At 47.0% G+C, this 20,625-nt stretch overlaps 1 protein-coding gene across 8 annotated transcripts in view; it reads left to right on the top strand.

Moving 5' to 3' along the window:
* Nucleotides 1-12,538, top strand: part of LOC149352734 (serine/threonine-protein phosphatase 4 regulatory subunit 1-like) — an 83,784-nt gene extending 71,246 nt beyond the window's left edge. For 5 of the 8 annotated variants that reach the window (XM_089581952.1, XM_089581953.1, XM_089581956.1 and 2 more), the window contains 6 exons: nt 745-1,007; nt 6,599-6,719; nt 8,112-8,218; nt 10,005-10,165; nt 10,496-10,608; nt 10,812-12,538. In XM_089581952.1, coding sequence (XP_089438078.1) covers nt 745-1,007; nt 6,599-6,719; nt 8,112-8,218; nt 10,005-10,165; nt 10,496-10,608; nt 10,812-10,826 — 780 coding nt within the window. In that variant the 3' untranslated portion in view covers nt 10,827-12,538. Of the gene's footprint in view, nt 1-744; nt 1,008-3,480; nt 3,630-4,799; nt 4,924-6,598; nt 6,720-8,111; nt 8,219-10,004; nt 10,166-10,495; nt 10,609-10,811 lie in introns of those variants that run through there. The other 3 variants (XM_089581957.1, XM_089581959.1, XM_089581958.1) reach the window with 3 other exon arrangements.
* The last annotated feature ends 8,087 nt before the right edge of the window (nt 12,539-20,625 follow it).

Here is a 20,625-nt window from a genome sequence, read left to right as displayed (position 1 = left end):
CCAGCAGTTGGGCTGCTCTCTGCTATATGCACTTCAGAGGTGTGCAAGCAACTTTGCAGCGTAGAAAGCTGGCATGAGGGATATTTGGATGGCCTCATGCTACTCCGGTCGTACCTGTATGTGGCCTCGCTTTGGGAGCTGTTCGAATTAACCAGTGAGAGATCGTAGCCCCCAAATTGCGAAGCGGCGGTTGCCATAGATATACATGGGCGTTGATCAGGATTCCTTAATTAAAGGGGGTCGCTTAATGAGCTTTTACTTTAATAACAAAACGATTTCTACCATGGCCACAGCCAATAAGCCACGTGGCTCTGGCGGGTCAAGAAGTTCCGCTCCTGGAAGTGGGGCCGGCGGAGGAGTGACGAGGAGACACTGCAATCAGATTTTCACTACAGATAACTCGGTTTCTACGAAGTGCATTAATAAAATTCTTCAACAATATTTGTGGAGCTGCGTGCTTTAACATCCCGGGCATACCACAACTTTGTCAAACCCCCTTTAATTTCAGATTAGCATATCAACATACGTTGTTTAAATTATGTTCAGATTTCGCCATACTATTAATATAGCTTCAAGAGGTGTGTTCCCCTACAAATGCTAGAGAATTGTTCTTGTAGAAGCTTAGTGTGGCTTATTTGGTCTTATCTGTTGTGCCCAGCCTTGAGGGATTGAGCATGAAGTACGTAATGTTGAGAGGCAATCAAATTGTCTACAAGTTGCTTTTCTTTTTTTTTTTTTGTGCAGTGGAAGGTGCGCCACATCGTGGCTTCTTGTCTGCATGAGCTTGCCACTATCCTGGGCCCACAGATAGCATCTACGGACCTGATGCCCAGCTTTGAAGGTTTTGTAAGAGATGTGGATGAGGTACGAGTGGGGCTACTGGAGCGGCTGGCACTCTTCTTGCGAGGTCTGAGCAAGGCAGATCAACGACGGGCACTGCCCCTTCTGGCTGACTTCCTCTGCATGGATAACCACCGCAACTGGCGTTTTCGACACACTCTTGCTCGGTATGTTCACTCTTGGTCTTTTGGCAGTTTCGTGGTTGCAGTGCCTGAGGTGTATTCATAGTGTTACATTGAGACAAATGGAGAAAGCATTGCAAAAATGTGCTTATTTCATTAATTTCATGAAAAGTGGGTATGAAATGCAGGTTAGACTTGGTTTGTGGGCCTACGCACGTATTAACAAACAGCCTATCCATAAATAGTAAAAATGCACTTTCAACAGTTAGCTCTGATTATTTTAGCTCAAGTGGACGAAATCGACAGTATGTACTCGCCTTATGAGCCCACTGGTATAGTGAACTCGCCCCTAATTTTTTTTTAGTTTTGAGCTGTCCCCAGCACAAACCTTGGCAGCACAGCAAGATTTTTAGTGCTGATACTAACATCAGTCTTTCATGGGAGCTCTAGTGGGGTGGCTCAGTGAACTTTGCAGAGTGCCAAAATGCTGTGGGTCCTTATTGGGGGGGGGGGGGGGGGGGGGGGGGGGGGAGAAGACTGCTCTTAGAGAACTTCTTTGTTTCTGCATCAAATTTAATCAAAATTCACACCCTTGACTAGTTTTCCTTGATTCCAAAAATGTGATTGTTTTTGTGATACATTTAATATGTATCATAAAGCATATCATAAAGGGCCACAAATGGCACTTGGTTAGATTCTAGTAAGAAAGGATGCAGTGTTGGAAACAGTTGTAATTTTATCATAAGCAGTTTTAGGACATTGAAACTCAAGTTAAGATAGTGCCTAATGTGCTATCAAGAATCAGAGCAATGAAGAACATTTGTGGGCCTTCAGAATTCTGCTCTCAACGGTGTGTGGTCTGCACATCTAGCTACATGCTAAAAAACAGAAATATGGTCCCGTCAGGCATAGATGCCAAGATATGCTAGTTTGGATTTTCTGAGTCCAAATTTGAATTTTGAGAACAATGAAAACTAACAGTGCTGCTTATGGTGAAATACTTCATATTTATTCACATATTGGCATCAGCAGATGCCTAATAGCCTCCTGAGATGTAGTCAATCTTACCAGAGGCATTAAAATGGCTTTTTTTCAGTGTGTGCTGCAGATTTTCTGAAGATTTGTGATTCTGTACAGATGCAGTTGTTTGGTTATCCTTCTCCTGCATGCTCTTGGTTGCTGGGGCTAGTAGTTGGGCTGAGCTCTTGCAGTATACGCGCAGCAGTCCTCTCACTCCCCGCATTGCATTTCGTCTTGGCTTCAGCCACAGCAGTTTGCACAGTGAAGAGAGGCATGTCGTTCCTTTCAGGCATGTGCACATATCGAATGCAAGCTCTCATTGTTCTTTTGGGTATTGCCTCGTTGGCAGTGGTCAAGCAGCATCCTGTCTAAAAGCATTTCGTACATAGGCAGTAAGGACTTGCAGACATGAAGAGCCAGATTTTATCGGTGACATGGCATAGCCTTGTCTCTGGCCTCTGGCGCATTCTGCTGGCACCAAGAATCGGGGCCCGTTTGGACAAAGGCAGTGGTTGGAAATGGTGTCGTTAGACGTCGCAAGATGGTTGTGGCCATCACAGCTTTGTGTGTGGCCTCCATCGAGATGAAATCCATCGAATTCCGTCGAGATAAAATGTTGCCACAGTTCGTATATTTCAAGGTCAGTTTGGTGGCATGGCCGTACTCTCTCCTGAATTTATCTATTGTCACATCATTGTAGTATACTTTACACTTCACAGAAGGTCGGCATCATGTTCACCAACTGCAAACTGACAATGGAAAAAGTTGTTAGCGGGGTGGTTGTCGCTTTTCGAATTTCACCTAAGAACGCCACTTTGCGCTCTATTGCTGCTGCTGCTACCATCTCCTGAAGTTTCTCTTCTCTTGAGCTTTCTTTTCCATTTCTTCCCGATCTTCTCAACTTGCAGGAGAAGGCGTATCCATGGTGCTCGGGGATTCCGTGTCACTTGAGGTGTTTACGGCACTCTTCTCCAGGTTGCTAACGAGCGATTTTTAATTTTTTCCCCCCGTACCATGAGTTGTACAGAACTTCGGTGGCGGCGTTGCATCATTGCGAGACGCGCTAGCGAATGCACTTTGAGAACATGGCTACCACTTGCACTCAACAGACGCGAGACACGTCAGCCAATTAAGTAGCAGCCCTCAGTCACATGCACTGAGTAGCAAATAGCATTGCACATCACGACTTGCTTTTTGGCGGCATTTTCTCCCTCATCCAATGCGCATAAAAGTGCAGCAACGGCGCGAAATGAAAACTAAAAGCAGCTCTTTTGAACGAGGCCAAGATGGCATCTATTGCTGCAGTAGAACGATAATTTGTGTCTCGAGGAGAAAGCCCTGTTCTTGCGTGAACATCTGCCCAGAGAGAGCACGGATCTAATTTGTGTACTCAGTTTACAGCTCAGGTATTGACTTTAGAGACTGGTAGAAGAACAGCTGCAGATTTCGAAAATTTATTCTTAAAAAATCGATTTTTTCGCGTTTTTTTTTCGCCCAGAAGATTCACCTCCCCTTAACAGGGCGCCGGCGGCATTGGCTTGCTTGGTGCGCCAGTGTATGCTTACAAAGCCAGGGAGCATTGGAGAGGAGTGTAGCAGTTTAAACCAGAATGCTATAAAGGACCCTCTACACTGAAGTGCTATGGAGGAAGCTGCAGGACCTTCAGACCTCCGAACAGTTTGGTGAGATTGGGAGTGCAAATGCCCAACCCCCTTCAAATCACAGCTAATTCTTTGCATTACATACTTGCAACCATCCCGCGAGTTCTTAAACCTCGGGTAAAAAACTCTCCCCTGACCTTCGGGACCAGTTTTCAGCAAGTTCGTTTTATCTCCCTGCGATTGGCCGGCGTCAGCGACTATCACAAAATTTTTGGATTGCACCATGATGGAGCAAAAACTTCTTGGAGCCAACGATGCTAAACATAGCCACACGTAACCTTCTTGGCTGAGGTGAACACAGCGTGCTTTTGTTGTTGGACGGAGGGTTGGGCGGAAATTTGGGACTAAAAAATACCCCCCCCCCCCCCCCCTCCCCCCCCCAAAATGATGTGAACGTGTCTGGGAAGAGAATGGGTTTATTCTGCTAGTAAATACTGTAGTGGTAGCCTCTACCTGCTTTTTTTTTGCACTGCTTTTTTAAGGGTGAATGTGCTAATCAGGCAGAGCTAGTGTCAGCCAGCGCCCCATGCAAGAAGCTCCATGGCATTGGGGCATGTGCTACCAGATTTCCTGTTCATTCTTGCACTTGATGGGTGGCATTGCAACCTAGTGCTCCTGGCTGCTGGCCTCCCTGAAGGTGCTGCACAAAGGGAAGGGCAAGGTGCCCTCTCCGAACAGGCTTAGGTGGGAAGGGTTTCAAGTTAAATCCCATACACTGCTCTAGTTCCCAGGAGACATGATTTTGAGGGAGCTAACCATGGAGGAAGGAAAGCTTTAGGAGAGGAGATTGCTGTATTAACACGATTGTGAGTTGGCCTATATTTTTAAATATGAAAATGACTTTCAATCAAAGCATAGGGGAACTCCCCTGTAAAACTTATCAACATATCGAAGGGTGTCGGCACGTTAAGCACTGGACTGTGCGCATAGAACAGGAACAGTTGAGGATTAAGCTCCCCCACAGTCCAAAAAACTGGACTCCAGCAGGGCTGCTGCGGGCTGCTCTGGCAAGTCAACTGCATACAAGCTTTCGCTGCATGTATGCAAGGTGCCCAGTCTCCGGTACTGAGCGAGTGAAATGGGCTTGTGAAATACAATTTCGTTTTATCTTCAGATTTTCAGTATTATAAACGGAATAACCCATTTGTGTGCTCAGATCTCAACCATTCCTCCTGCTCTGGTATCTGGACAGCTTGACAGAACCTTCGAACGGGATACAATTGCCTCCAAGAACATCTGGATAAGGCTTTTTTCCAGTAACGTCCTGCCTTTTTAGAAGGGTATGCACTGTAACGTTTCTTCGAGTAGCGACGCGGTGGACTATGGCAGAATAATTAGGTGCAGTATTAGCATACACACGTATTGGTACGTGATCTCCAGTTGGTTTTATAAAGCCTTCTTTAGACTGATTATTTGCAGTGCAGATAACTTACTGCAAGGCAGGCAGAATGAATTAAAACATTTGATGGAACTGCGAGAATTGGCTGTTGTCACAGCAGAGTGCGTAAACTCGTTCAATCATTACATTGTCGTCATGGTCACCTGAGCCAGATACCGTATTATATCTTGTAAGGGCTGCATCCCCTGTTTTGGACTAGATAATCGAGAAAAAAAAATGCGGTTTTACATTTTTTAAAATTCCTCTATGGACTGCACCTTCAGAATTCAGACTTGAATTAAAAAAAAGTTTTGCTCTTATACGAGCATTATACAGTAATACACTTCTACACACAGCAGAGAACCTACGGTTGCGTGTGAAAGATGCTGAGTTCTTTCTGGCCACTTGTTCATGTTCTGCACATAGCTGTTCAGAGGTGGCCATTGGTTAGATTCTTTCAGGTGTTGCGTAGGTGCCATGGGTCGCGGCCAGTCAGTAGCTCCTGCAGGTCAGGGAGCTGCACCTCCCAAGGAACTCCCACGGTGCGGTTAGCGGAGGAGCGCTGACCTTTAAGTGTGCAAGAAGTGACGGAAGGAGAGGAACAGGCGCGAAGATACTGAAATTCAAATTTTGATTACATCTAACTCGGCTTTGGCCTGTGGTTGCTGGGTTGTGGTGGTAAAGGTGTGCTTATTATTACTTCCTTGGAGTGTGAAGCCACTCTGCCTACCTGCTTGCACAAGCTCGATGGTGTGCGACGCCATGACTTCACACATCACGTGCTTGAAATGGGCTCGACCTGCACCGTTCATAGCTGCTGCAAGTGCTTTAACAGGTTTTTAATAATTTCTTAAACAGTTACAGCTGTGATTTTTTTTTATGTGAAGAATGAAAAAGGTTAAAATGAAAATCGCAGTTTTTCGACTTGCATCTCCCCTTAAAAGCAGCAGAGTACTGCTTTCATGGTCCTGCTTCTGATAGTGTGTGCATCGTGAGGTCAGCATGGTGAAATAACATTGAAATTGAAACAGTCAGCAAACACCACCACTAGACAGCACCTTATCTTGCTAGAAGCCTGATGGAGGTACTAGTGCATAATAATTAGACTGGAACTGCAAAGTTGAGCTGACTTTTGTTCAGATTCGCATATAATATAAGGAGGAAGTTTGACATGCTAAAATCTGTTAAAAAGAAAAGGAACTCTTACTATACTCTAGTTTTTAGAGTTGTCCTTGCAAAAACACTCTCCAAGTCCCAGCACACTTTTTGTCATGCAGCTCGGGTAGCGAGGGCCTCCCTTGGCCGTTCCTTCCTCAATGGATTGCTAGATCATCTCGCTCATGCGGTTGCGATGAGATGTGACCGTGTTGTTGAGCTGCCGTGGTTGCTTGCGAAGATGCACTGCTCAGTTGATATCACATGATTAGGGTCTAAAGGTTGACCCATTATTTCGGATGGTTATTTTTGTAAATAAAGGTCATATGCATAGCAGTGTACTGTACTTGTTTTTAGTCAACTAGTGGATACTATCAGCATTGTGCCAACAATTGAAGCTGATGTACTTCTGACTTGTGCAGGCAGTTGAAGGAGATAGCTGCGCTCTACGACCCATCGGATGTCAATCAGTACCTAGTCCCCATTGTGTCTGAACTGCTAGTGGACAAGGTGGCAGAAGTGCGTCACATGGCCGTTGAAGCTGTAAGTTCTTAGCTGTTGTGTTCATTGTATTCTCTATTTTGCGGGTTCGTATTTGTTGATTGTATGAATTTGCCATATTTGTGTGCCCTAAAGCGTTGCTGAAGCCCTCATAAGAGCAGTCTGTCTGTAAAAATTTGGGTGGTTGTAAGGTGGTATGAGTGACAGTTTAGCCCATTTATAATGACCTCACTGATCAGACCTTCACTGTACACATCAGAGCTATATTGACAAGTCTCTGATAGAATGATTGTCTAGACATGAAACTCTTGCTTTGCATGGTTTCAGTGTACCTTCTCTGGGATGGCGCCACGGCGTGCCCGCAACCAAAGCCCCGGCTCTGTGCCCAATTTATGCATGCTTGTGGCAACAGATACGAGCAGGCGGTGGCGGCGCGGCACTGCCGCTTCCGCTTGTGTCGCTGCGGCAGCTTTACCCGCAGTGTGCACATGCTGTAACTGGCATGTAACTGGCATGGATAGTATGAACCGCTTCCGCGCGCTGCTAGCGTGCATGCACTGATTGGTACTGACAGGGCAGGCTTGCAAACAGCTGGCCGGCGCTTGGTGCCTTGTGGCGTCCTCAGTGGCTCCCCGTGAAAGCAGACCACGCTATTCTAATTCTCTTAATTGGAGGACGGACGCCTCCCAGAGTCTTAGCTGACTGCAGGTGCCCTAGCCACTCTTCTCCGCATGAAACTCTCGAATCAAGTGCGACAGCGCAAGCACCAAGGGGGAGCTGAGCGAGCACAAGGCAATTGGCAAAGGGTGCCTCTTTCAGACACCTTATGTGAGGTGGCACGGGATGCACGCAGGCACTCTGGGCGCGCACTGAAGCGTGCAGTGCGTACGCCTAGCAGGTGTTATGGAATTGTTGCTTAAAAGCGATAGCTACGCAACGACGCAATGACATTGAAGACCAGCAGTTCGGAATCTCAGATAGGACTCTCACCTCGGAAATCCGTTGGTTCCGCATGTAGCCAGACCCCCGTTTCCCAACAACCATTTATCTGGGCGTTAGCACAGCTTCAATGATTGACAAAACTCCAATGTATTCTTTTTTCATGTAATGGCCTTGTGTTAAAAAATTCACGATATTGGAAATGCCTATTGTCCCGTTCAAACTTTTTTTGTGTGCCAGAAGTATTCAAAATGTTCGCTTTGAAATTATTAAAAGAAAATTGACTCGCTTTGAATTTGCTTCACACCAGAAAACCATTATTTGCTTATGCCTAATTGTATGCATTGAAATTGACTGTGTTTAGTTTTGATAAGTGGCCATTATTTGCCAACATTTCTTACCATGGCCTGTGACACAAAACTTGACCTTATATTTGATCTGCCTATTCTGTTGCCTGGTCCCACGTTTACTGTAACAATTTGGTTTCTATCTCAGATGGTGGCTGTGTTACAGCAGTTGGGGCCCCACTACCTCATGTGCAAGGAGGTGCTGCAGCAGCTGTGTGCGAAGGTCCAGGACAACAAGTGGTCACAGCGCCAGCTGTGAGCAGCTTTTCTCTGTTGCTTAAACGGGTTGATGGTACAGTTCAAGGCTTGCTATCCAGAACAGCGTAATGAAACAGTAGTTTGCAGTAGTTTACACAAACTTCAGAATAGTTGCCAGGTAGATTGCTTATTGCTCCTGTTTGGATAGGTGTCGCAGCCAATAAAGGTGAAACCAGATTCGTTCAGTGGTCTTAAGGTTTCATATATAGTGAAACGTGGTTAATTCTAATTCCAAGGATGCAGTTCGAGCTAATGAGAATGAACAGAGTATGCAGTACACTGCAGTCGAGAAGCAGTCGGCCAGGTAGTGAGTGATTTCCTATTTGTGTTTTAAAATAGCCGTCATCTTTTGCTTTTTTTTTTCGCTCATAATTTTAGTTGCGTGTTTTTTTTTTTTCAAATGATGCGTTGGACATTAGACCACATGGGTTGTGTGGTATTCGCCTACGACTTCTAAATCATAATTCAGTTTGTTCTCTTGGGCTGTTTCGGTCTTGCTTTCATCAACCTAACGGTCATCTCAAAAAAGAATAAGAAAGCACGCAAGCAAAACTTGGCGTTTACAGCTCTACAATTCCTTTTGTGCTTGTGTATTATGTGTGAAGTGACTTAGTTTTACAATAGAGATGGTCGAGTGAAATTTTTTTGCTGTTGGCTTCACTATATTGTGCAGTTGAACTCCCCAAGAACGAAATTCTTGCGGCAATGAAAAATTCTGGTGCCCCCGGCAAACTTCCATAGAGTTCAGTGCATTTGCCCCAGTTTTTAAAAAGCAGTCCCCCCGCATTAACGAAATTTTGAAGTAGTGATCTGCAACATTTTTTCGGCACATCAGCAGCACACTCATCCCACAAGGCGGGCCCGTTCATTTCTGCCAACAAGCACCAGTGCGGCCATTGCTGTTCACTTTATGTAGGTTCGGTAAGGGTGATTATAGCAACAAGGCTTTTTTTTTTTTGTTCACTGAAAGCGGCTCATCCGGCAGATGTTGTGAAACATCGCAATGAAGTGACCAACGGAAACTAATCTTTTCATGGTGCTGGAGATGCTTGCAGAGGCGTGGATTGCTACTTTGGCCACCCTTGTTCAGAACTGTTTCAGGCACTACGGTTTCGCAGCTGGTCAAGCACGCCTTGGCAGAGCAGGAAGTGAATGTTCCTGCAAGCGGTGATGATCCGCAGCCACTAACCAAAGCATGGCACACACTTCACAGTGTCGATGCAGTGGTGCCAGACGCTGTTGAACTGGTGTACAGACACTGACTTGATTGTGCACGAGGAATTCAGCGAAAACACTATTATTAACAGTGTGTGTAAAGGAAATGAGGAGAGTGATGACGAGAATGGCGAAAACCAAGCACAAGAAAAGCAAGTAAGCCTGTGTGCTTGATGCTTTCCATGTTATCAGGACTTTCCTTGGCGACGAAGCTATACATAGCTTATCAAGCTGCGAAGCCAGAGTCTTGAAGCTCCTGCACAACAATGTGAAGAAAAGCAAAATAACAGACTTTATTCATTAAATTTTGGTTCTGAAAAGTAGTGGATGTGTTCTTAGTCCATTATCGTGATAGCAAAATTCTCGCGAAAATGAAAAAGTTGTCCTTCCCCGGTGGTTTCGTTATTGCGGGTTTCGACTGTATTGTGGCCCACTTGAGTTCATGCATTTGAATGCTGGGCACAGTTTTTCATTCAGTGGTTACTGTGTTTTTCATTTCAATGGTCGGTGGCGTTGTAATTAACTTGTGCTAGAAACAATGTTATTGTTCTTTTTGCATCCCATCTAGGTTTTGTGAACTGGCTGAACAGATCGCCTCTGCAGAGTGCTTAAGGGAGGAAGAGTTCATTGGGACTGTGCTGCCAAAGCTTCTGTACCTGTGCCATGACTCTGTGCCGAATGTTCGCATGGCCCTTGCACGCTGTTTGGTCAAAGGTGTTTGGCCAAAGGGTAAGCTTGCAGTGGAAGTCCACCTTTATTTTGTATGCGAGTTGCTTAAAACTGCTTAAACTGCGAGTTGCTGTTCAGCAGGTTTGGTATCTTGACAATTAGTGTGCTGTAAGCGTGAAATTAGTTGGCATTTGTCTGGAGTACCCCACATGTTGTGAAGTTTTTGGGCTGCGACTGGTATGAGCAATACCAGTCGCAGCCTGCAGGCAGTATGAATGGTATTTACAGACTGGTCAGCGTTCAAGTTTTATTTGCTTTTTTGATTTTAGCATTACATTTGAGCATAGCCATGCCTGCTGTCTTTGTCATTCCGGTTTTTTTTCCTTGCAGCTTTTATCTGGGATTCTGGAAATTTATACAAAGACGAACTAAAGGCAACCCTGGCATTCCTTCAAGAAGATACTGATCGAGATGTGCGCTTTTGTGCCCAGCTTTACCCAAAGGTGATGTTTGCTCTGTTGGTTGTAAACACTTGCTTGCTTTGTGTGGTTTTAGCAATTTTATTTTCATGCAGTATCAACAGTTCAGCCATTCTTGCAGTGTGTGTGTGTTCCTGTTCAGAGCTCTTGCAGTTTCTTGAGGGGGTTCTTGCTAAGCATTATTAGTAGAGCCTTTTGTAACATTGTGACCCCCCTTTCTTTTCCAGGACTCAGTGGATTGATGACCTGAAGTGGTGTAGAAATTTTCATCCCTCCTCTCGAAAAGAAGCCACCAGTGGAACCTTGCAGTGAAGACAATGGAGCTGTGATAATGTACTTTTGGGGGGAGGGCCCTTGTTCAGTTTTTAAGTGTTAAGTGTTCCAATTTTTTTTTTTTGTCTGTGTAAAACCGTAACGGTGGGGCAAAGATTCAGTGCCAATTTCGACATTTTTGAACAAGTGGCAAGGTGTTTTTGAAGTATGCATGCATATGCTTGGCTTTCTTTCATTGCACCAGCTTTCCAATGGAATATCCAGGAAAGGCTTTGCTGTGCAATCCTGTACAGTACTTTTTAAGGGGCTCTGAAGGTGGCTCTTAAAGGTGTGGTATCACTGGGATGTTAAAGGAGCTCTGAAACACTGCCCGAGGAGAGTAGTAAACTTGCTTGAAACACTACATTCCCTTGTGATAAACACCTAAACCAAATAATACACTTCTGCAGAGAACCCACAATCTCACGCGAAAGCTCGAGACGAGTCCTTTCTGGCGACTTTTTCATGCTCACACTCTTATTCGCATGCTGCTGCGTAATCCTGTTCAGAGATGGCTGTTGGTTCCGAGAGGAGAGGGAAAGGCGTGAAGATGCTGGAATTTAGATTTTGACTACAGGTTAGTCAGCTTCTACAAACGCATTAAATTCTTGCTGGAGGATATTTGTGAAGTGTCGTCTTTAACATCCCAGGAATGCCGCACCTTTATTGAGAGCCCCTTCAGAGCCCATTTAAAGGACTTCACTTCCTGAATATCCTCCAGCAACAATTTTCTAAATGCATTTTGTAGGAGCAGTTATCTGTAGTTCATTTGAATTTTAGCATCTTTGCGCCTTTCCCGCTCCCCTTTTCACCGGAGCAATGCTGCTGACTGGCCGGCCATGATTGCTATGTGGCACCTGAAAGGGCCTAACGAACAGGAATCTCTGGACAGACTTACTCTAGAGAGTGCGACGGAGGAGAGTGCATGAAAAAGTCGTCAGAAAGGACTACCTTTCGCGCGTGATTGTGGGTTCTCTGGTGCGTTTAGAAGTGTATTGTTTAGCTCAGGTGTTCAAGACGAGAATGTAGTGACTGAGTGAGTTTGTGTATTCTTGGAAGATGTTTCAGAGCCCCTTTAACCTTTTTAGATCTGTGCGAGTTTTGACTCAGTACTTTTTGAAGAGAATTCAGGCCTGTTGCAGCCGAGTGCAGTTATGCTGGGAGCCAACTAGTCCTTGTGGATGAACAGAAGCATGTTTAGGTTCCTGGGTCTGCATTGGCTGCAGAGTCAGTGGCATCCATTCATTGAGCACTTTTAATGGCAATATTTGTACTGTGCATTGCCACTTTTGTACTTTTGTGCAAAGGTGTGCTGACTGCCTTGGTCAAGCAGTGAATTGTTGCCAACAAATGAAACCTACTTGGGGATGAGTGCTTTCTCTCCAATTTTTCTACAAACTGTTGCGGCACATTGTCTGTGATATATATATTATATATAAAGATATGGGAGGGGGGGTTGTTCACATGATGCTTTGGACTTTTGTATAGAAGTTTGCAATGCAGACCATGTGATAACTGGAACAGTTGGAATATATCTATTTTTGTATAAAATGTTTGCTTTCTTAGTTTACCACAAATAAAAATCCTTCCAGGAAGGCTGCTGGCTGTGCTAGCTTGTGGAACATTTCTGGAATTGTCTCGAGCTTCGTGTGTTTGAAAGTATGCATAACACCATAGGTGTCTTCGATTTGGCTGCACTAGCTGCACGAGTTCAGAGTGTGCAGCACTGTCGTATACGTTTTGCCAGTGCAGCGCGCACCCTCTGCACTTTCCTCTTCGTTTTGTACAAGTGCAGGCCTAGTTCTCGGCGAGTTCTCGACTGCGCTGCACTCACTTCGGAGCCAGTGCCAGCCAGTTCATGATGCCGGGTGGCCTGCACATTTTGTGAACTTGCCTATACGTTTTGACAGTGCAGCGCTAGTGTTGTGAACTGCCAGAACCGGCCTTGCGCGCTCGTTGCACGGTGGCAGAACCAGTGCAGCCAATTCGAAAAAACCTCATGGCTTGCTGGAGAAGTGCACGTTTATATTATCAATATAAACATCCAGACGTGTGCTTTGACTGCTACAGCAGTTGGCAACCTTGAAAACATCTGTGTACGGGTGGTTGGTGTGGGCAGTGAAAGTTCCTGGGAGAGTGCAGGAAGCACATTGCTTCATAAGTGAGGGGTACCTGTTCTGGAAGCTCTGCTAATCCCACTGTGCCCTTTGGGGGGTATACCTTGTTTTGAATGGTTTGTGGACGCAAGTTTGCAAAAAGCACCCCAGTGTGGCTTCTCTGCACGCCCATTGTAGTCGGATACAACTCTTTAATAAAGTGGCAAGCTCCCCTCGGGGGGGGGAGGCCGTCCAGCCACTAGGCTACCACTGCTGCAATTTTCGCGTCTAATGCGAAGTGAAGGCCCAGTTAACATTTCGGGTAATGAAGTAGACTGCAAAAGCATGCAAACTTTAGAAGGGTGGCAGAGAGGCAGGTGGGCGGACGAGATTGGCGACTTGCAGGAGTAAGGTGGCTGCAGCTGGCGCAGGGCAGAGTTAATGGGTGGAAAGGCTTCTGTCCTGCAGTGGCCTTAGGTGATAAGGTCGTGGGTGTTGCGTTCCAAGGTTCTGCGAGGAAATCATTTATTACACAATAACTCCTCTGTTGGTCTGGTGCTGACCTTTGTTAGAGCAGCACGCTGTTTTGCAAGCCCGAGGGTACCCGGTCTCGGTATCTGTGTTCGTAGTGTCGCATTAGCAGCTTTTCAATCTGGTGCGATCGTCGTGGCTCGACGACGATCGTATGGGTAGGATAGCTGCGCCATTTAAACACTTATTTTCTGCGCTATGCTTTACCAAAAGCTCCATTACGTTCGCATAAGTTGCGCTCAAGTCCATGCGATCCAGACGAGATTTTTGCTTGGCGTAATGCAGATTTCAGGCATTCGTAGGAGTGAATGTTGGAGGTTTTTGAGTCTGCAAATAACGCTTGCTGTTCAATGAGAGTTCGGACTCCAGTGTTGACTAGTTTCTACTTGCACTTGTCAAATCGGTTAACTTTCTCTTCGTGAAATCGCCGGCACACACGGTAAATCGACCTTGAATGAAAGCAGTACATTGACGCTAGTTGAAAGCTGGTGCCGCTGGATAATTCAGAGGACAAAATGCCAAGGAGAAAAAAAAAAAGGAGGATGATGTCATGGGGCCAGCCTTTGCGAGCTAAGTGCTCATGAAGCCGCTCCCCCTCCCGTTTTTCGCTCCTATGCTAACCTTGTGTCACCTCTGCTTTTGAGCCACCAATCTTCCAATCTCTTTTTGCTAACTTCCATTGCAAATTCATTCACATTGTTATCTCTGAACCCTAGGGCATCAGGGTGACTGTGCCTGCATCGACATCCAGATGGATACCATGCGCATTCGAGTACGAGACGTTCAATTGTTTCTACAGAACCGCACGTGTCATCTTTGTAAAATGTTGCAGCGCGTTGAAAGACTAGCTGCAAAGACTAGGGCACTGCCTCGAGTTATCTTGCGATTCTTTCCTGATCTGCCCTTTCCAATTTTGATATAGTTCTACACTCTGCTTCTATTCCATTGAATTAACTTCTGCATGCCAAACACATCGGGTGTCTAGTCTGAAGGCACAGCTACCGTACTAAAAGAAATATGCATTTATAGTTCTCTAATCTGTACAAGGAAGATTCCATTCACCCACTGTGTGAACAAATACACGAAATATCTGGAAACCCAAACGTAAATGTTTTGCTTTTCACTTTTGGGTCTTTTTGGAAGTGTCGCGACACCAATTTTCAGTATCAAGCGGTGTATTGCATGTCGTTCGCTGTACCTCTCGGGCACAACTGGACAAAATGTGAGCGCGAGTGCTCACATTTTGAGTGCAAAATGGTGCAGCGAGTAATTTGTTATTGAATTTTAAAAGGTTATCCTGAACCATGTGGCAGCCGGGAAACACTCCCTGGCGCGCTCGCGGTTCATGACAACGTAGACAGTCACGTGCTTGCGACTAAACGGCTGAGCTGTGTGAGCGAGTTTTTCGTTGTTCAGGCTTGGGTTGGGGTGGGCTGAAGGGGGAAGTCGGAGAGGGACGAAGACCTGTGTCCTTTCCTGTTCTGTCTTGCTTCGCGCGGCGTCGACTTCTTCACTATTTGACTCGGCCGCGCTCAGGCAGGCGCGCAGTCTGCTCCGCACCGAACGTGCGCACGGCAGCAGGCGACGGCGCTGTCAGTTTATGACGTCACTCAAGCTGCTTCAACATTGCTGTCGCTGCCAGGGGGAAGGGGGTTAGAGGGATAACCTCAAATTACAATTTCTAGCTCAGATGCGCGCGTAGAGCCCTACTCGTTTTTTAAGTACGCATAATAACGTAATGGCTAGTAGCTTATAATAGATATGTGCCGATGTACTGAATCGCACACTGCAGTACCCGCAAACGTAATAGGCTCCCGTGTGCTGCGCAATGTCAGTGCACATCAAGATCCCCAGATGGCCGAAATTATTCCGCAGCCCTCCACTACGGCACTTCTTTCTCACGCACCTTCTTTCCTTACGGCGCAATTGAGGTGTCCACCGAGAAGTGAGTTACTGCGCCATTTCCTCTTACAAAAAAATTCCGTTTGAAAGTGCACTTTTAGCCGCACTCCTCAGATTTCAGCGGTGTCCGTCTGTAACGTGTAATTGGGTCAGTAGACACCTCAGTCGCGCCGTGAGTAGACGGTGGTATCTAGCCGCAAAGTAAGACTGTCATGCGCCTTCCCTTTTCTCAAAACCAGCACAAGGTTTAGACTCCACTGATTTTGAGGAAAGGAAACACGCAAAACTGGCTCGCTAGGTCGGTGGACACCTCGATCGCGCTTTTGAGGTACAGGGTCGTCCACTCTTAGTTAGACTGCGCTGGCGCATGGCCGCACTCTTCAGAGGGCCACCGCGTGCGACACAGTCGCTCACCGCAGCAAAGTGGCGCAGGAGAAGGTGTACCTGGACGTGGTGCTTCGCGTCATCTGCCACTTCGCTTAGACGCGCAGCCGTTTCGGACGCAGTGACCCTCCAAAGAGCACGGCCATGCGCTAGCGCATTCTAACTAAGAGTGGACGACCCTGTACATGGCGGTGGTGTCCAGCTTCAAAAATCTGTGCCTTCGCACAATATTTCGTACTTCGCCATGGTACGCTGCCCGCCATTTTTTTTTTGCACTAAGCGCAAACTATTGTTTGCTGCGTCCACTTTCCTCTGAATGGCTGAAAAATAAAACGCTGAGCCAGGCATTCATCCCAAAAAATATAATAAACGTTGCACGTTTTTAGCTACCACTGCAATTTCCAGCTGCCTACATAATACACTGCACTTTCCGTGGCCTTTCAAGTTGGGCAATATGACTGATGTGCCAGAATACAGCTGTCGCGTGAGGACATGAAGGGGAGGTAAATGTGTGATGTGCTGCAGATTACACTTGTTCCGAGTTCTGTTATTGTTTTTTTTTTGTAGCAGAGCTTGCAGTCCTTTTTTCCATTGATTTTTTTTTGTGGTTGGTATAGTGACTGGGTTCTAGGGTGAAAAAGGGGCGTTGCCTTCCTTGACATCATGAAAAATCTGCTGGCGCCTTTGGCAAAGTATCTTGGAAGTGTGTTCCAAAGACCCTAAAGCATCAAATAAAAGCACTTTCACTATTTACGACTCAAGTGCACAACATAAAATATAATGTGAACGCAAAACGAAACACGATAGCGACCTCCGAGATGAAGTGCCGCTATCGGAACTGAAGTCCGATCATTCCACATCGTTGTTATACCCCTGTCACACTTTCGGTGCTTGCTGTCACACGGCGAAAAGAATTAAGCGTCATTTGGAAATGATGGCAGTGGTGATGGATGCTGCAGCACCTTTGAAAAATTAGTTTTCAGGCGAGTACTTAGAAAATACAATCTTATCGCAAATCTAATTACTCAGTTAATTTTCAGTTTTATTTTCCTATCTGAATAAGTGTTTACTACAAAAAGCGTCACGATCCGAGACGAGAAATAACGGGCGTTTCGAATGTCTTCCAACCGAATGTCATTCAACTTGACTGCAGCCTTATGCTGCTACACGAATTTTTAACAGCATTCGACTGAGATACATTCCAGCCAACGGAGCTTCGCGAAGACATTTTGGGATGCCTCCGAAACTCGGAACACGGCCTGCACTACCAGCACTGACCAACAGCTGTCGGCATCTCTTCGCCCCGCCCACTCAACGCTGTACTGCTTCGGTTCTGTGGATGTTGATGTTGTTGTTGTTGTTAGCCTTTGAAAAGATGGCACATACCCACACTGGGGGATCGGCCAAGAATCGAGAGGCAAAGGTTGCTTTTCACCTGTACATACTAAAGGCAAAAGAAAAGCGCACGCTAAATGAGTGCTTAGTACACCGCTGAACATTTAGTGCATATGCGCAAAATTTCCCTGTAATAGGAATGCAGCGATGAGGACGACTACACTCCAGTACTCTTGATTACATCGCTGTGTGTAAACTGATAGTGCTCGTTTGCATGAGGTAAAACGCAAGCTGCGCATTAGTTATCTTACATAATCTCAGTTTTGTAACCAGTTGTACCGTTGCTTGTTTACACAGTGCGAAAACACAGGAACGCCGATGCGACCGCGTGCGTGGGAAACACTTCGTAGCCGGGCTGCTGACATCGCGCATAGACCGGCGCTTCTGGCTAATCGCCCCTGCTTTCTCAGATGAGGCGAATACTTTATTTTGAATCAGTTTATCCAGAAGCATGTTTGGTGACCGTTTGCATTCATTGAAAAGGCCTTATTTGTTATCCACAAGCGACGGCGACGACTGGCTGCCTGAAGCACTGAGCGGCAGTTTGGGTTCCATCAGCGCTTCCCGTTCAGTGCATGCGCGTCCTGTAATGTAAGAAACAGTAGATTTCAGGGCAGTTTTGTCAAAATTACACCCGTTTTTTTTTAAACGTCTTTATTTCTGCATTTAGTAGGCCGATACCTTGCGGCAGAACTAAGGTGCTTCATGGAGGTTGGGGTGGGGGAGTGGTTAAGGGTGGGGGTGAAGGTCGGAGTGCGGGTGGGGGACCGGTGTCCGCTTCTTCCTCGAGGTAGTGTCGTCCCGAGGTCGGCTCCGCGAAGTGATGGCCTGGCCCTTCATCTTCCTTGAAGTAGGAAAGAAAAGTTCGCCAGAGCCGGAGTGCGTCTGATGGCCCGATGTGCGATGGCCGATCGACCCATTCCTGCAGGGTTCCAGGTCGAAGCCCGCCCAGGGACTTGAGTGCTCTCTCCCGTACTGCGTCAAAGGTAGGGTAACTCCACAGAAGATGTTCGGCCGTGCCTCTGGCAGGGCACGTCGGGCACTGAGGAGTCGGGTATGAGCGCGGGTTTACGAGGTGCAACTTCGCTGGCGATAGAAGCTGGCCGGCATGGAGGAAAGAAGATAGTGAGGAGAGCCGAGCCAACTTCCGGTTGCGGGGCGGCTTCACAAAAAGTGACGTCAGGGCCTCTCAGTTCTTTCCTTCCTCCATGATCCAGGCAAAGGTGCGGAAAGAGCTGCTGCGCGCGCTGCCTGGTGTGCCTTTTCGTTTCCAGTGATTCCTTCGTGTGCAGGAATCCATTTGATAATTAAAATGTAGCCCTCCTCTCGCAGGCGACGGGCTTCTGTTCGAATAGTGTTGAGAACGGCATAGTCAGTTCCCCCTGCGCGGCAGGCGGTGTACGCTGCTTGTGAATCTGTAAACATGGTAGGTGCAAGGAGCCGGATCTTGTCTTTCTACTATTCGAGTAATGGCAAGTCGTATGGCAATGAGTTCGAGATTGGTGACGGTGTGTTCCTCGGAAAGCCGTTGAACTACATAGGTATCTGACACAGAATCGTGACAAGCTATAGCGGCGCAGTGTTGAAACTGAGCGGCGTCGGTGTATAGTTGGATGGCTCCTTCCTGGGCTAACTTGTATGATGTCTTCTCGTGCCGTTTGGCGGCAGCTTTGCGTCTTTGAGGATTAGCCGAACTCATATTCTTTGGTAATGGCATACCATCTACTAAGTCGATCAGTTCTTATGGCGGGGCAGCGGACGAAAGTGGCTCTAAGTTGTCAACGTTGTAGCCTAATGCCCGCAGGATCTGTCGGCCAGCCGCCGTTGTGGAGAGACGGACTCGCTGGGCTAGCGATTGCTGCTCTGCCAGATCCTGCAGGGTATTGATTTTGCTGCATGCGTGTAGGTTCACTACTGGGCAGTACTGCGGCAGACCAGTAACCAGGCGCATCGCCTTGCGATTGATTCGCTCAAGCTGAAGGCGTTGGGTTGCGTTAAGCCGCATGTACGAGTATGCGTACAGGATTTTTGATGTTATGAGTGCCAGAGTAATCTGACGGAGCCCCACATCCTTGATTCCCCATCCACGCGCAGTGACGCGGCGCATAAGGTGTAAAGCCTGATGACAGCTATGCATCGTGTTATGAAGCCAGCTTTTGGCTCCTCCATCCTCGTCAATAAGCATGCCGAGTATACGGATTGTTTGTTTCCGGCAGATAACTGAGTGCCCTAAATGAAGAGAGATAAGTTTGCGTTCGGCCTCGGCTCGTACCCGCGAACCATTTAAGACAACCACATACTCGGTTTTTTCGGGAGAGGTTTCCATTCCACACTTCTTGATGTAATCATGGACGGCATTAAGGCCTGTTTGTAGGGCTAGTTCTTGCTCTGCAGGGGACCCTGAATTAGTCCACAACGCAGTGATGGGAATGCTGCGCCAATTGCGCCAATCTGCGCCATTTCGATAAAGCTGCTACATGCTGCTCCAAAAAGGGGCCTTTTTGCAAAATTGCGCCAAAGCTGCGCCAAAACGAGCCGTCGCCAACGTCAGGTACTGCCCTGTGAGGGAACTATGCTTGCGACTGTTGTCCGCCATTGAAGTCTGAGAGTAGCCGGTAAAATCCAATACGATCCAGTTCTCAGTCTTCGTCTAGAGTGCTCCGCATGGTGCTCCGTCTACTTCGTCTCTGATGGGAGAGTGTGACTGAGTGAGGGTGTCGTGAACGCGTCACGCTTTCCACCGCGTCCGAGCTCCGAGCGTTTCCGGTGGGCCGGCACCGGAGGCGAGTAGTTGGTGGAGTGGGCCGTGGCTAGGCCTTGGCGCGTCGGTGCGCGCTCTTGCATTTTCCCGCCGCTCGTTCGCCTCGACTGCGTGGTTTCAGCGGCGTCGTGGCGGCGTCACGATGGCGCTCTCGAAACTGAAAGGTAAGCTTTTTCTCGTTTTTTGCGCCTTTTAGTTTATTCAAATGAGTCTTTCTGGACATAAGAGCTGATGAGTCAGTGTGGCGGGGTTCAAATTTAGAAACTGAACATGACTTAACAGTAGCAAATTGAGCGAATGGCGGTGGATGCATGTTTCAGGACCGTGGTAGTTTGAGCCTGCAAGAGAGGGTGCTGTTAATTCCCGGTTTGTTTACTTTTTATGAAAGAGTACTTGTAGTTTTGTGGCGTTCGTCTTACGCTAGTATCAGCTTCGAAAGCCCTGGAGCACGTGGCGTGCTGGGCAGCCGTGTAACGTCGCTCAGTAATTTCATATTGCCATCCGCAGTTCTACGAATTCCGTGGTTGAAATAAAGCTACAGTGACGTCCGGGCTGCCCATAACAACCTTGCGGCACGAAATGCATAAAACTCGCCGGCGACCGGGCCATTCACGCGCTCCTTTATTCACTCGGCATGCGAGGTCGCTTGGTAGTTTCGGA

The sequence above is a fragment of the Amblyomma mixtum genome, chromosome 3 (genome assembly GCF_055824585.1).
Source record: "Amblyomma mixtum isolate Tamu chromosome 3, ASM5582458v1, whole genome shotgun sequence".
In the NCBI taxonomy this organism is placed as follows: Eukaryota; Metazoa; Arthropoda; class Arachnida; order Ixodida; family Ixodidae; genus Amblyomma; species Amblyomma mixtum.
This window is presented reverse-complemented; position numbering and strand designations above follow the sequence as displayed.